Source organism: Ornithodoros turicata, chromosome 8 (genome assembly GCF_037126465.1).
Source record: "Ornithodoros turicata isolate Travis chromosome 8, ASM3712646v1, whole genome shotgun sequence".
In the NCBI taxonomy this organism is placed as follows: Eukaryota; Metazoa; Arthropoda; class Arachnida; order Ixodida; family Argasidae; genus Ornithodoros; species Ornithodoros turicata.
Window position 1 is genome coordinate 21,372,364 of NC_088208.1, and position 15,028 is coordinate 21,387,391.

General features: G+C 45.3%; 1 protein-coding gene across 1 annotated transcript in view; it reads right to left on the reverse strand.

The window, feature by feature from the left end:
- The window catches only part of LOC135366664 (diacylglycerol kinase eta-like), a 120,693-nt gene that overhangs the window by 40,355 nt on the left and 65,310 nt on the right, over window positions 1-15,028 (reverse strand). Inside the window, exons 3-7 of the mRNA XM_064599469.1 lie at window positions 4,938-4,985; window positions 1,749-1,811; window positions 549-629; window positions 331-435; window positions 114-243 (exon numbers count right to left, since the gene is read on the reverse strand). Coding sequence (XP_064455539.1) covers window positions 114-243; window positions 331-435; window positions 549-629; window positions 1,749-1,811; window positions 4,938-4,985 — 427 coding nt within the window. The remainder of the gene's footprint in view (window positions 1-113; window positions 244-330; window positions 436-548; window positions 630-1,748; window positions 1,812-4,937; window positions 4,986-15,028) is intronic.

Below are 15,028 nucleotides of genomic sequence, written 5' to 3' on the forward strand. Positions count from 1 at the left end.
GTGCAGGAAGTCCCTTCCCGGAAAAGGCGAAAACGTCATTCTGTACACCACCAATCAGAGCGCAGCCTTGAGAAAAGGCCTTTAAGAACGCCGTCAACCGTGAATGTCCTTACCTTCACAGGAAAGGCCATGTGATGTGACACCCGAGAGCGCTTCTTTGCAGACATTGCAGTACGTCGGCCTGGCATGAGACGTCACGTACCAGTTGTGCTGACCCGACAAGAAGTCGTGGTGCTCCGTTCCCTGTTCACATAATGAGTCACGCATGTCAGCCAACTTGAGCAGCACATCAAATAAAGAGAAGGATCAGAACTGCACAAAACGCTGTACCTCGTAAAAGTCTTTGTTGGTAACACTTTTAAGAGCTGAGATCCATTCTTCCATTTCTTTTCTCGTCTCGGCGCATAAAATGAGTCGTCGAAATGGCGTGATGATCTAGAGATTCACGGCCACGTTAATACCGCACACGGCTACTTATAATGCGAAAGCAACAACAGCGTGGTCTCCAGTACTAGATTTGGATCAAAAGCAAGATATGTGATACTTACTTGAAAACTGTGATTAGCATTTTTTGTACTACATTCAGCCACACTGAGCTCGGTGAGATCAATTTCTTCGAAAATCACAGACTAGAAAAAGAAAGAAAAGCACAACACAGATCAATCAACCAGGTGCCTTTGCCTCTTTGCCTTTTTTAAAAATTACGTTTGCGTCCCTCTTTTTGTCACTACCGTCCACCTCCCACCTACTTTTCCGCAAAAGTAAAGTAAATAATCTGCTGAAGACTAGATGTCCAGTATCTACGTCACACTCTTTCGTACCCAAAATCATTCTTTTTAGGGACAATACATGAATGGAATCAGCTCCCAGAGGCGGGAATGAGGCGGGGGGTGCGTTTATATGTGGGGTTACTAGCTACATACACTCAACACACCTGATAACAGGGTCACATTGTGCACCATTTTCGAGGTGTTTGAGGTATTTATTTCTTTGGCTCTCATGAAAAACATCACATTTATTTCCCTTTTTTTTTTCTCCATGAGCAGTTACCCTTGGTTTCCTGCTCTAGGTTTATATGTGTTTGTATGTGCATAATTCTACTTGTTATGTAATGCCCCGGCCCTATGGGCCCTAAGTAGGTGAAATGAAATGAAACTAAAATATATACGTAGCGTCCAAGTCAAATGGCACGTTCCAATTAGGTGCCACGGTAATGCAGTATAGATGTGTTTGTTGAGGAAAGACTATATACAGGATACCTTGGTAACCACACACACACATGCACAGAAATGTAATAAAGAAAGCGTGCTACGGCAAAATATGTGGTCCACACCATTTAGCTGTAGGAACCTTTTGACACACACTAAGCGTGACTTCGCAATTGCGCTTCTCAAGCAACCAGTTTCTACATATTTTCCATCTGTTGCTATTGCACTCGATTGTATATTTTGTGGTGTATTTGGGTAAATATGTGATGCTCTTATTGTGGCAATGCATCCACACTGATTTTTTAAAAGGAAACATTACTTAAACTTAGCAAATTTGATTCAATTAAAAATTACTTAATTTAAATTCAAGCTCGATAAAATTGCTTGTAGTACACGGTAAACGTTTCCTGCGGACAAGTGCCACAGAATGCATAATTTCATCGTAGTGCAATTTTTTTACTACAATTTTTTTATATGGTTACTGAAATGCCCTACACACTGAAGGCTTTCTTGCGACTGTTGGAAATCGTAGAAATTTACCTTGCTATCTTTTGCATAGTAAAGTTTCCGTGGCTTGAGTCGAAAGTACCTCTTCTTCCACCTCTGTGCAAAGGAAAAGAGGAAGCACATAGGAATAAACACACGTGTTGGTTGGTAAATAAAGAACAAGAATAATGGGAAAATGCTTCCAACCAGTGTTGCCATGCTTTCATAACATACCTACATGTTGTTGTAGCCATAAAATGTGGTACATTTTATTTTGGGAGTAGCTTTGAATACCTATTGTTTGTGTTACTGGCCACAGTTATGCGAACTTCATCTACTGAAATTCTAGCACGACGGTCTCCTGAGGATGTGTATCTAGCAGCTACAACTGGCAACATGAGGCAAAATTTTACACTTACGGACAAAGGCGTAACCAGAAAAATATTTTAGGAGGGGTCCTGTGGGGAGGATTTCCCCCTCCTTTCCCTCTCCTAAATGCACTACCAAAGGTACCACCGCACCCCACCTGGCTACGCCAGTGCTTACGGAGATACACATACTGTCTGGTATAGTAACAGTTTCAAAATCAGAAAAATAAGAAAGGTCATATTTTATTACTGAAGCCGTAAAAATGTTACTTTACGTTACATTAAAAATATGTTATCTCGATGACAAGCACGACCAGAGAAAGGTAGAGAACTGGAGTGTAAATCAACTGTTGAAGTATCATCTGCAACATTAAGCATTGTGCTTTCTATTTTTGTTTTGTTTTGTTTTGTGTTGGTGCCGCGATGCAATTGAGGCTGTGAGCGGCTTACGGACGTGCACAGATGGAGAGAGGAGAGCAGGAAGGGGAGAGACAGGGGGGGATAGTATGCGTGTAGACGTATATAGGACATATGTCGTTTGTTGCAAAAGACTAAAATACGAATGTCGTTGTGAGATATCCCGTGGATGTCCAGCCATTCTGAACATTCATGGCCTTGTAGGGATGCCCAACGGATATTAATGCTCCTGGGCCGAATTTGGGGTCAACTGTGCTGACATCCATCTGGAAAGTCTACCAGAGGACCCAAGGGAAACCTCAGACAGCAGAGCTAGTGGTAAGATATGGCCCGGCCACCCCTTTCGCGCTTTTATTCACTCACTCAGCCATGCCACTGGTCATTATACTTCCAAAATTGATGCAGTTTCATAAGCTTATCTCTTTATGCAACACTTTTCATCCCGTTCCAGGCATCCAAAACCTCGATTTATGAGCGAATTCTGAGGAATTTTGCCCGTTCACAAATTGAAGGTTGATCGCATTCGTATCGGACATTGCCACTCTGTGACATTCGCACGAGTGCGACACAAAATTGAATGAGAAAAGACTGCTATGCGACTCATATTGCTATACTGTCACAGTGTTGCGTCATGCCTTGGTTTCAAACTTATTGAAAGCCTTATCGAATGGATATGAGCTGCTTGTACATCAGGTAAATATGAAAAAAAAAAAAGCATTATTAAATATGACCAGCGGCATGGCCGAGCGGGTTAATGCATCCTGCTCGTTGGTAGTAGCCAATGTTGTCCTGAAGGCTAGGAGGTGGTGGGTTCGAATCCTACCACCGGCTGTGCTGTCTGAGGTTTTCCCCGGGTTTTCCAAAGACCTTCCAGACGAATGTCGGCACAGTTCCCCCTGAAGTCGGCCCAGGATGCATACTAACCCCCCTGTCCCCCACTCCTTCGTCCCCTCCTCTCTCCACCTGTCCACATCTGTACGCCGCTCATAGCCACAGTTGCTTTGCAGAGCTAACGTGGAATTTTTTTTTAAAAATCTGTCTGAACACCCTCATGCAAAACACTCTGGGGTATAAGCTTCACAGCACCATTACCTAAAGCCCCTAGCATTCTGCGGCGGAAGATTACATTTTCCGCAAAGTGGGATTTACAAAGCCGTGGAATTCCGCGGCATTCTCCCAGGAGCGCACGAATGCATGGAGTATAACTGAATCTCAATTTACCATAAACCAAAGCGGGATTTGCACACGCAACTCGTTGTCTATGGAACTGACGAACTTCTGGTGGAGCACGATAGCACATTTATGAGTGCGAAAGCTATCGACAAATCGTTGACCTAAAATAACAAGCTAACCAAGATTAGCCTTATTTGATGTAAACTGGCTCTCCAGGAAGTGAAAGGTAACGCCAACTCGCAGAATGGTGACACCAAGCAAAGGACTGCCCCTAATTTTGTAATATGCTGAATATTCCCCCCCAAAAAAACTCTAACGATTCTGCAGGAAACGGTATGTTCCGTGAGACAAAATGTAGGGGCTCTAACCGTAACGCTTGCTGCGACATATCCTGGTCTACCAGAAACGTCCTTCGCTCAGTATTGTAACCTTAATGATACCGCAAAGAAGTTGAGGCGCAATCTCATAAAATGAGTTCATTCAATGGTGTAAGCCCTCTGGACTTTTTTTCAGCCCAATTTTCGTCCCAATCACACTCGTAGTTTTCTTATAAAACCGAAAATTGCGAGCAACACTGTGCCAAAGTAGACGCCAACTTCGCACTGCCCGTCAAGTATGGTGGCAAAACTGCATTCATGTGCGTAACATTGGGTCTGATGCAGTGACGTCTGTGGTGTGCCACGAGGAAGCCAAAGTCGCAAAAAAAAAAAAAAAAACTGGATAGGTGGGTGCCAGTGTTGCCCACAAAAAATTTGGGTTGTTTAACACCAGGGGTCGCCCCGACAGGTTTTATCACGATTTTTTACATTTAAAATTTTACACTACTTTCAAGACTACACGTGTGGACCACCTGAAGAAGCATCAAGCAGCTATTCATTTGTCAATCAATTAATCAATCAAAATAAATATTTTTGAACATTCTGTAATTTCATAAATATTTTATAAATAAATATTAAGGCAATGAAAAGGCATGTATTTGCTACACTTTTGCTGCTCCTACATACATATTCAGTTGAATTATGTAGCTGTTTGCTTTGGTTATATAACTATTCACTTAGGCTTTAAAATGACTATTCATACAACCATAATTCAATGTTCTGATGGTTTCTTAGCACTTTTGTGAGTTTCTGTGTTCAAACTGTTGCCCCACCCCAGTTCAAAATATCCCAAGAGTGATTCAGAAGTGAATGACATGACTACAGACACAAGCATTATAACTATAATTATGATGGCTTCTCAACAAACAGACAATGGACCAAGGTTACTAATATTGCATGAAACCCACCTGGAATGAGCTTGTCTGTTTCGTGAGCATTCCCTCTTTGATGCACACCTGTAAAGAAGAAAGGGGTAATATCACTTGAGAGAGTTGCAAGAAAGGTGGTAAAAAAACAATGCAATAGCTAAACCATGAATTCTGATTAAAGGTTTACGGACTACAAAAAGAGAAAGCCCTCACACACACACACACAAAGAAAAAGACAGGCGCTGACCTCGACTAAAGAAAATTATAACGGTGACCTTTTTATTGTCTGTGGTTCACTACTCATTGCACTCACGCGCGAGCGCCGAAGAAACAAATCATACAAATTCTACGCGTCGTGGTTCGCGAGAGAGAGACCCTTTTCCAAACTTCGCTGCAAGGGCTCTGACACTGAAGGAGCGAGAGCCTCGGTCACTGCTGTTGGTTCCCGTAAGCACGTGACCTCTCCCGCGTCTTCCTCACTGGCGATGCTTGCCGTGACGTCACAGCCGGATGAGTTTCGGTTTTCGCGCCGCCGATTTTCTACGCGTCTGTTCAACCTTTCGCCAGGAAACGTGGAATGCAGATTCATATCCACGTAAACAACCATTTTTTTTGCAGTTATCCGGGATAACTTAGGGCATTAAGGTGGAACCACTCGCTACTGTTATCCCAGGCAGAAATTTGAGTTGGGACCCAAGTGGATCCGCTTGAAAACCAACATGGTTCCATTCTGTTCCCCAGTGGCTCCACTTGTTTTTCAAGTGGAACCAACAAAATATTCCGAAAAGAAAATTCTAATAAAAAAGCTCGACGTCTGATGTGACCAACGGCACTTTTCCCGCTGCCTTTTTGTCACCCAGAGTGTAATTTTAAACTATTTTAGGGAATAACTACTACTACTACTAGGAAACTGGTTGTGGTGGCAGCATTGTGCAGTCTCAGCTAGCAGACGACAAAATGATTTTTTTTTTTTTTTGTGTCCAGGTTATCACAAACGTGTGACTGACTATAGGCTGAAAAGGGACGTTTTAATGAACATTTTTGTGTTCTCCCCGTAGAATCCCGTGCATTCAGACAAAGAGTAACATAAATTTGCATAAATTTAACCAACCGCCGCACAGAATTGAAAATATATCATTCCATGCGGGATATCTCATGTTATTATCCGCGCGACGTTCGATTCCGTATGTACAGCCGTTTTAGAGATAACCTGGACAGCACAAGCCCCATAGAGATTACATTGGGGTGATTCCACCTCAACGTCACGCGCCGAGAACGCGCGTACGTGCCTATAAGCCCAACAGTATTCCGATATATTCTCCGGTACCTCGCGCAAACACAAGCTCCGAACACCCCCCTCCTAATGAGGGCGAAAATCAAAGTCGTAAACATGCATATCCCTAGTAATAATAATTGAAAGTAGATTTACGTAAGATGAGTAGGACTGATCCATGGCTTCACGCACCCTTGGTCATCACAACACAAAGGGCAGGACAATGAAACGCAGCGACAAAGACCCAACAATATTGCATAACACAACGACATGAAATGTCAAAGTTGCATCATGTTTCGCCCCCCCTCTATTTCACCAAGGAATCCTAGTCCACACCATGACATAACACTCGCTAGAGATCAAGGATTACGCGCGACGCTTTAATGAACTCGAGTCACCGGGCAGCGATAATCCGGCAGGAGATTACGACCTCCAGCATACGTTTCGTAACACCCAATTTGTACTCCTCGAGCTGACAATAACAAGCGCATTCGGGGGAAATTAGAGTTTTATTGCATCGAAAGTATATATACGAAAGCAATAACTGGATAATAATAACTAATAATAAGGATTATAGTAACAAAGGAAGCTGTCAAATCTAAGCTCACCAATATGGCGCCAGTCAGCTTAGTGAAATAGCTCGATTGGCTTATCGTGAGGATATTCCATAGCAGACGACAGGGCAGATGGTGTCGTCTGCTACGTGCGCTCTGCGCCGCTCTTGATATTTCGGCCCCGTGCGACCACTCAACATGACGCTGCGGAACTTCCGCTCCATGAGCGGTCCTTTGCCTTTTCATCCGTTAGAATATTCCGAGGGGATGCCGCTAGTGTGAATACATGGTAACCGTGGGGAGTATACCGCGGCTCAGCCAGAATATATTCCGTAGCAGACGACAGGGCCGATTGTGTTGTTTGCTATGTGCGCAGTACGCCACTCCCGTTATGCTTTCGCAGCGCGAATGCTCAACATAAGACGAGGCGGAAATGGACCTTTTTCACGCTCTCGTCGTATCCTAGCGGCTGTCAAGCGAAACACGATCGGCGCGCGCCAAAACACAGCAGGCGCCATATTGGCGCCATCTATTGAATATGTAAGGAACCCTCTTCGGCGCACGTGCGAATACACGGTATAACGCAAACGCAAAACACGCAGATACACGTTCATCTCAGATCAGGTGGTGTCAAATTACCCCATTTTTAAATAACTTAAAGGGTACCTACTACGTAGCAGTTAACTTGAAAGTGACTCATGAACTTCAAGTTAATTTTTTGGAACTATAACCTCGTTCATACCTTATCTTGTAACGATTTTCCTTTTGTCGAGTGACTTCCTTATCTCGGATTGAAAGTTCCAGTACATCGTGGTGTCGGCAGGTGTCTAATTAGTACAGTGCCTCATTTCGCGGATCCGCCTACCGAAAGAACAACATTTGATCTATCCGCCCACCCGAAACGTCCGTTGTTACCAAAGAAAAAGAAGAAGATGTATCAAGAAAGAAACGACCTTTAGAGAATACGGGAGTAACAATGGCTGACGCACACGCCGGATTACACGAACGGAACTCAAAGAGCAATCGCTGCCCACTAGTGTAGCAATTAAAACGTAATGCATCCCAGCTATTTTTAGAACGATGGCCTTACAATTGGTGTGGAAAGAGAACGTGCGCAACAAGGACGTCATCAGTATTATAAGCAGACGTTTTTCATCGTTTGGATTCGAATGGAGAACGGGGAAGCTACGATCGTGGAGGCGTCATACATTCTAAAAGCGGACCTTCACATTGCACAGGCACAGAGTAGGGAGCGAGGCCTATATACCTTGTCGGATTCATTAAGGGGGCAAAAATGTCTTCTCGCGGTTTGCAAGATGGCGTTACCTTGACAGCAACACAAAAGCAACGGAATTCATACGTCGCGTCGTTCTTGATTTATGAGCGAAAGAAATCGCAATTTACGCTTTCCCTCTCAAGAAGGCCGACAATGCGAAGCGGGCTCTCATTGGTCTCCTCAAACGATTCGTCCAATCATCGCGGCAGATCGTTTGAGGAGACCAATCCGAGGCCTCTCCTCACAGTCGCGGTTCCTAAGACGGAGAGGGAAAACAAGAAGGCGTACATTTGAGGTTTCTTTCGCTCATAAATCACGAACGACGCGACGGATGAATCCCGTTCCTTTTGTGTCGGTGTGAAGGTAACGTCATCTTTCATACCGCGAGGAGAAATTTTTGCACCACGGTGTCCCTTTTGACACAAGTGCAAAGTGTCACAAATAGGCGTACGCCTTCGATTCTGAAGAAATTAGTAGGAAAGTGAACCGTCAGTTCGCTCTTTGACACCGTTGGAATAAACATGTCTGGCAGCAGTATATGACAACAAGAAATTCTCCTGTGAGCTCTTTCGCTCGATATCGATATATATGTATATTCCCAGAGCTATTCGTATCCTGTCGTGACAGCCGGCACCTGAGGGGAGGGGCAAGCGGAGATTATCCTCGCCGGCTCCCGGGACGTTTCCGTGAGGTGTCAGCGTCCTTTCCCACACATCCACCTCCTCTTCCCGTATGCTCTGCAGCAGGAGAGAAAGAAGTCACGTGCCAAGGCTACGCCCTCATTTCCCCACCATGACGTCACGCACGCGTCTTTCTGTGCGCGGATTTCAAGCCGCGCTTTCCCCTTTTTTTTTTTTTTTTTGTGCTTGAGAAGTGCATGGTTTCAGTTTCGGCTCGCGGGGGTTCAGTTTAGGCTTCGGGGGAACCCAATAAATATATACCCCCCCCTCATTTACACAGCAAAATTTCGCTCGGCAAAATTTGGCCAGTAGTGAGTTCCCCAAAAACTCACTTCACTTCTCTTCGGGCTTCGGCTTACCGAGTGTGTAGCCTCGACGGCAGGCTTTGTGGTACAGGTAAAAATATTGAGAAAAAGCGAGGGGCTCCGACACCTCAATATTTTTAAACAAGTACACTATTTTCAACAACGTGTTTATTCTATTTTAGTACAGCGTGACAGTGTGCCAAAAAACAAAATAAAAAAAACATGTCCTTACTCTCGTTAACCGCCTGTGAGAACTTCGCGGTCTCGGCGATCCGGCGGCGGCCATTTTGTTGTAGCACACATGTTTCAGGCCAATTTGTCTAATGTTGGAAGAAGATACTCTGACACACGCGTAAAAATTTTGCCGCCGTTTTTGCCGCCATCATTCGCGTGGTTGGAGTGCACTTCACGAAAATGACACTAAATTAGCCCGTATGACAGGGGTATTACTGTAACTTATTTTTTGCTTTTTTGAGTAACTCACCCATGCCTATGCGAAACAAGGGAAGACTGTCACGTGATAACTTTCTCCTTTTTCTCTCTCTCTCTCCTTGTTTTTTTTTTTTCGTCAGTGCATCAAAGCTTCTCCCCCATCGTATACGCATGAGACGACTACACTGCAGCGCACTGGTGGTGGTGGTGGTGGTGGTGGTGGTGATGATGAAAGGGCTCGCACTGAACACAGCAAGTCACGTTTCTACAACGAATCCACACGAAAAGAAAGAGGCTAACAAAACTTCGATCTTGACCCCACATAATATAGTATACTGTCGCCACCGTTTGCTATTTCAACTTTTTCTTGTAAAAGCCAAGGTTTTAATGGTGGTCGATCTCAAGACGAACAGCCCTCTCTCTCTCTTCTTGATTTATTATATTTCTTTTTTCTTCCAGTTACTGCCCTCACTACTCTATGCTTTCTTCCTCTGTCTTTCTTTAATAGCCTTCCACATCGCTGACTGCGGTTTGGACCATAAATCGTGAGAGGCACCTGCCACGCGCCGACGCCGCTTCCCTCTCCCTCCCTCTCTCCCTGCGCATTCTCCCTCTACTGCTCTTTCCTTAGCGACGCTGAGGAGTTTCAAGAGCGCGTAAGTGCTAGCGTGCTCGCACGCATTAAGTGTGTCGGACGCGGAGCCATCACACGCGCACGTGCACATATTTATGCGTATTACGCTACCACGTCTCTTCGCATGAGAGGATAGGCAAAGTGCGAATAAGTCACGTGACGAAACGTCTGTCCAATTATGAGGCAGCAATAAAGAGGGCGCCGTAGAAAACGGCATTTTCCAAATTTCTTTCGAATACGCTATGCAAGTCGGTCGGCTGTCTGCGCAGCTCTCCAGTTTCCCTCTTCCCCTATTGCACGTGGAGACACCTTATTGGTCCCTCTCCCAAATACGGGGCAACATTTCAAGGCGAGGAGCGCGTGTGGTTTCTTCTGTGGACAAATGCCCGTCTGCGAATACTCCTTTATTACTGTAGTGTGATTGGACAGACACTTCGTCACGTGGTTTGCACAGCCTTTGTTGGAACACGAGAAAGTTCACGAAAAAATCGGCGGTCAACGAGCGCGACATCAACGCCCCCCCACTGCAGCCGGCGGTTGCGAGTAAATCTACAATGACGTGTATTGCAGCAACCAATCAATTTCGCTCTGTCTGAGAAGCAACCGAACGGAGATTACTTCTCGCTCGCTATGTGCTGTGCTTCCAATAACTGCGGGTAATCTATCTGAGCAACCTGTGAAACCGAAACCAGACCGGACGGAAGACAAAGTAAACAACGAACAATAGCGCATGGTCTATCAGAAAAATGAACCCTTGGGGGCAACGAACCCACCAAGCGGTTCAATGGCTCCCTTTGTGAAATCAATGTCTGATAGGGCACCGCCTGTCACATCATCATCCACTCAGTGACTGCATCATCCGACGAAGCGTTCCTTGTGTGCATAGCGGTAAAAATAAGTGTCCTATTCCTTGTTCGACGTGTCGCATTCTTGTCGCGAAAAAATTCGACAGGGGAACATAGCAGACGACAGCGTATACCCACGTTCAATTCAATTCTGTCAGATTTGGCGGAGGAATGCCCTTAAATGGAAAAGCAATCCCGAAAGGTGGAGGTCTCTTTTTTTTTTTTTTGTTCTTCCTTTCTTGCTGTTTTTCGACTGCTTTTGTGCTCTTACACAGGAGGATGACAAAGAAGAAAAATGCGCCCAACGGCCCCAGAATGCATTCAGTGTGTTTTCAGTTTGGAACAGCACAGCCCGTATTCCCAGTCTCTATTCAAGCTATCGAGAAGGTGAAAGTTCAGCCAGAACGAGAACGCTTTATACCGTGTATCCGCACGAGTGACATCCTCATGGAAGGGAAGATTCTAGTGGAAGAAAAAACGAAAACACTGCCAACAGAGCCGAAGTTCCATATCTTGTGTTACGTGGAGCATTCACACGGTGCGGAATATCGGGAGTGGCGTGCTGCACGCTTAGCAGACGACACGTAGCAGAAGAACAACCTCAGCTTCTTTTGTTGTCGTCTGCTACGAACAATAGGAGCAGGTTCAGGAGCCGCGCGCTTCGCACGAGGTATAGCGCCCCTTCGACACACTTCTGACTCTTCGTGCGCGAATAAGGACAATACAGGCGTTTTAATGGATCGTACGATATTGTTTTGCGTGCATTATAATACAGAGTGGCTGGCGCAAGAGTAAGCTATTTTTGCATATGTCAGAAGCCTTTGCGGGAGCATCTCGCATAGGAATCCGCCTACATCAGTGTATTATCCGGTCTTGGGATTGCACATTATCTGTATAGAAACCTCCTCCTCTCTTTCAGAGAGCTCGTATGTGAATGTGAAGCTCGACGTCACTCAGTGTCCGTGACGTGGAGAGTCCACCACCAGTAGCGCCGCCCAGTGTCCGCACCTGACGAATTTTCAGTGCGAAATGAGACCTCGGGGCTGCTCGCTGCGCTGATGCTACGTCACGCGGTACCTGACTACGCCACGGCACCTAAGGTCCCAAGATACAAATGCACTGTCTTCCGACAACAGTTTAAAGTTGCCAAAAAGCAAGAAAGAAAACTAACATCAGCTTAACATTTTATAACCACGTAAAAAAAAGTCTCGAACACGTGGTTCGCTACTGTTTGATCATAAAATGGTGCCTTTCCACAAAAAGACGTAATACGCTGTACACTACTGTCACGCTTTTATAAAGTCACTGAATCGCATTCTTGCCAAGTTCCGCATGCGGGTCGTTGCAATCAAATCTGTTCAATCAGCGGACAGATTGCGCGTGAAACACGGCCAGCCTCATTTTCCCGTTCCAGTCATCCAGGCATGCAGAGCCGTTTCGGCAAGATACACACGGCCAGTGTGCAATGTTTCTCAACACTGGCATTAGGGCGTCGGCCGAGCGAGCTCTTTGCTACATAAATGACACGCAGTGTGCATGCATAATGCATGCGCCTGCGCTTCGTCCGCTTCGGCTAATGCGCTCGAAGCAGACGACACAGTAGATGGTACTTTGCAGACGACATTCGCTCGCCATTTTTGAAAGTGCACTCGGCGTACGCGACTGCCGAACAGAGTCTGCTTGCCTAGAGTCGCATAATGGGGGAAAAAGTGCCTCTGCATCTTTCTGCATTTTAGCTTTGAGAAAGTGTCGTTGTTATGTCCTTTTTGTGCACACGCGCACAAAGTTAGCAGAAATTGGGCGCCCGTACGTGTTCCCGCGTAGCTACTAACTTTTGAGCACGTGACCTGCGCTTGCTCAGTGCAACGCTTAAGTTCGGTTAACAGGCTACATGTGGACAACGGTTTGACGTTTTAGGACCAGACCCAGTGCAAGGCTTAAGTTCAATTAGCAGTGTACGTGGATAATGGTTTGACAGTTCAGGAGTGCCAGTCGCACGCTTTCGAGAAAAAAATTAATAATAATAAGATAAGATTTGAAGTAAGCAAACAAAAGATTGTGCTCTAGGAATCTTCCTCCTCATATGTGTCAAAATTTGCACACTTGCTCGGATATTCAAGCACATTTGCATAATTAATTCTGAAAGGGCAGGGCGGAGGCAACTTCTTTTTCTTCTTTCTTTTTTTTTGCGAAGTTCTCGTAACTGCCACAAAAGTGCTTACAGAAATTGAATCAGAGAGAGAAAGAGAGAAAAAGAAGAAGAAGAAAAAAAAAGAAAACGAACAGAGTGACATTATGGGAATGGGAGACAGCCGTCTACGTGCACGTACAAGTTTTCTTCTTTTTTTTTTTCCTGCCTGCCTGCCGGGAATCCTGCATGTTGCTGTCAAATTTGGGTGAGTCTGGCAACTCGGCTGTGCTCACTTCTGTTTCGCACGCATATAAGCTGTTGTATTCTAGGCAAAGTAAAAAAAGAAAAAAAAAAGAACGCCGCGAGTTGCGCACAGATTACAGCAATATGCACGCTAGGAAGTATATAGCACCAGACGTCGTAGTTGTACCGGTTGCATCATCAGACAGACGGCTGGGCTCTATTGCGTCACTGAACGGACATGGCGAAAACGGCGTCTGCAGTATTGCGGCTCCAACTTTTTATGTCTGTCGAAGTGACATGAGCGGGCCCATAGGCATTTTACTCGGTGTACAAGACGCTACCTGGCGGTGACTACTAAGTGCTCATTGTGCAGTTTCCGTATGCAGAGCAAACATGAAGACGCGTGACAACTTTATTACCAAATTTAATTTACGTGCGCCAAAAAGATGGAACGAAAAGGCTCCTCTGGCGAGCAGCGAAGTTAGTCGCGCTCTATCTGCCAGCTGATTCGGCACAGCCGCTGGAAACGCGATGCAAGTAGATCAGCTGTCTGCGCAGCTCTCCGGTTCCCTCTCTCCCCTGTTGCCCGTTGAGCAACGCTTCAAGTCACGTTGTCTAAGACGTTCACATTCCGATCTTGCCTAAGAGCTCTCCCTTCGCAAACTTTCCAAAGGTACACTAAATGATTCCGATGTTCTTGGGTGTAGTCTACTCCTGGACAATTTACAGTAATTTTCAAGTTTAGACAGCATGCACGCCATCTATGTGTCGCGTTCCTTTTAAAATGCTTACAGCGTGGGAAAAGGTATACGTAACCGATGGGGGTACCTAATAGGGGGTAATAGCGTAGAAAATCGGCATTGTGAATACCGGACGTAGAGCCCTGCGGTGGAACCGACCAGGGATCGGAACCGTTATTTTTTTCGGGTCGGTTTGGGTTCAGCTCCGAAGCAGCGCAAAATATCGTTCGAACCGGTTTAAACCGCTTCGAACTGGTTCAGGAAAGTGAATTTTGAGCAGAATGTCATGGGCTAAAAGCAGGCACGTCCTTACGACTCTCAACTACACACATGTGTACTTTTGTTGTTGTTGCCGACACAGCAGTGGCTCAGAGCAACACTGCGTGTTACAGATGTGCATTTCAGGTGCAACGTTACGGTAGCACCCTGTACTCTCTAGTTCCCTCATCGCATACACCCTGTTGACCCTGTTGCATCCTGCTCAGGGACTGGCCGTTATTTTCACAGCCCGAAATGGAAACAAAATTTGAGGTTGCTGGACGACAAAAACCGCGTACAAGGAAGCCAACAACTGTCAAAAGGAAGCAGAAAATAAATAAATAAATAAAACAAGACCAATGGCGCTTCTTGTCCTTTCTGACCACATATATTCCGGAAGTCTGTAAATGCCGTGTCCATGGGCGTTTCGCCCACCTTACCTTTTGTACTTTTTTAATTTTTTATGGAAATATTATAACAACCCTCGGTTTAGTCAGTCTTTAGCCTGAGGTTCAGCCTACCATTCGAAATAGGAAGGAGGAAATACGAAATATCTCGCGCACATGGTTTGTAGTTTTGTTTTGTTCAGGTTGAGAATTTCTTTGTCAACGCGGTTCAATCCGTCGTGTAAATCGTAGTGCCGTTCTCTCACAACGCACATTATGTCTGAACCGTTTCGCGAACCGGTAACCGCAAAACGTTTTTTCCGGTTCAGTTTCCGGTTCAATGAAAAATACGGGTTTTTAGCGGTATTCGGTT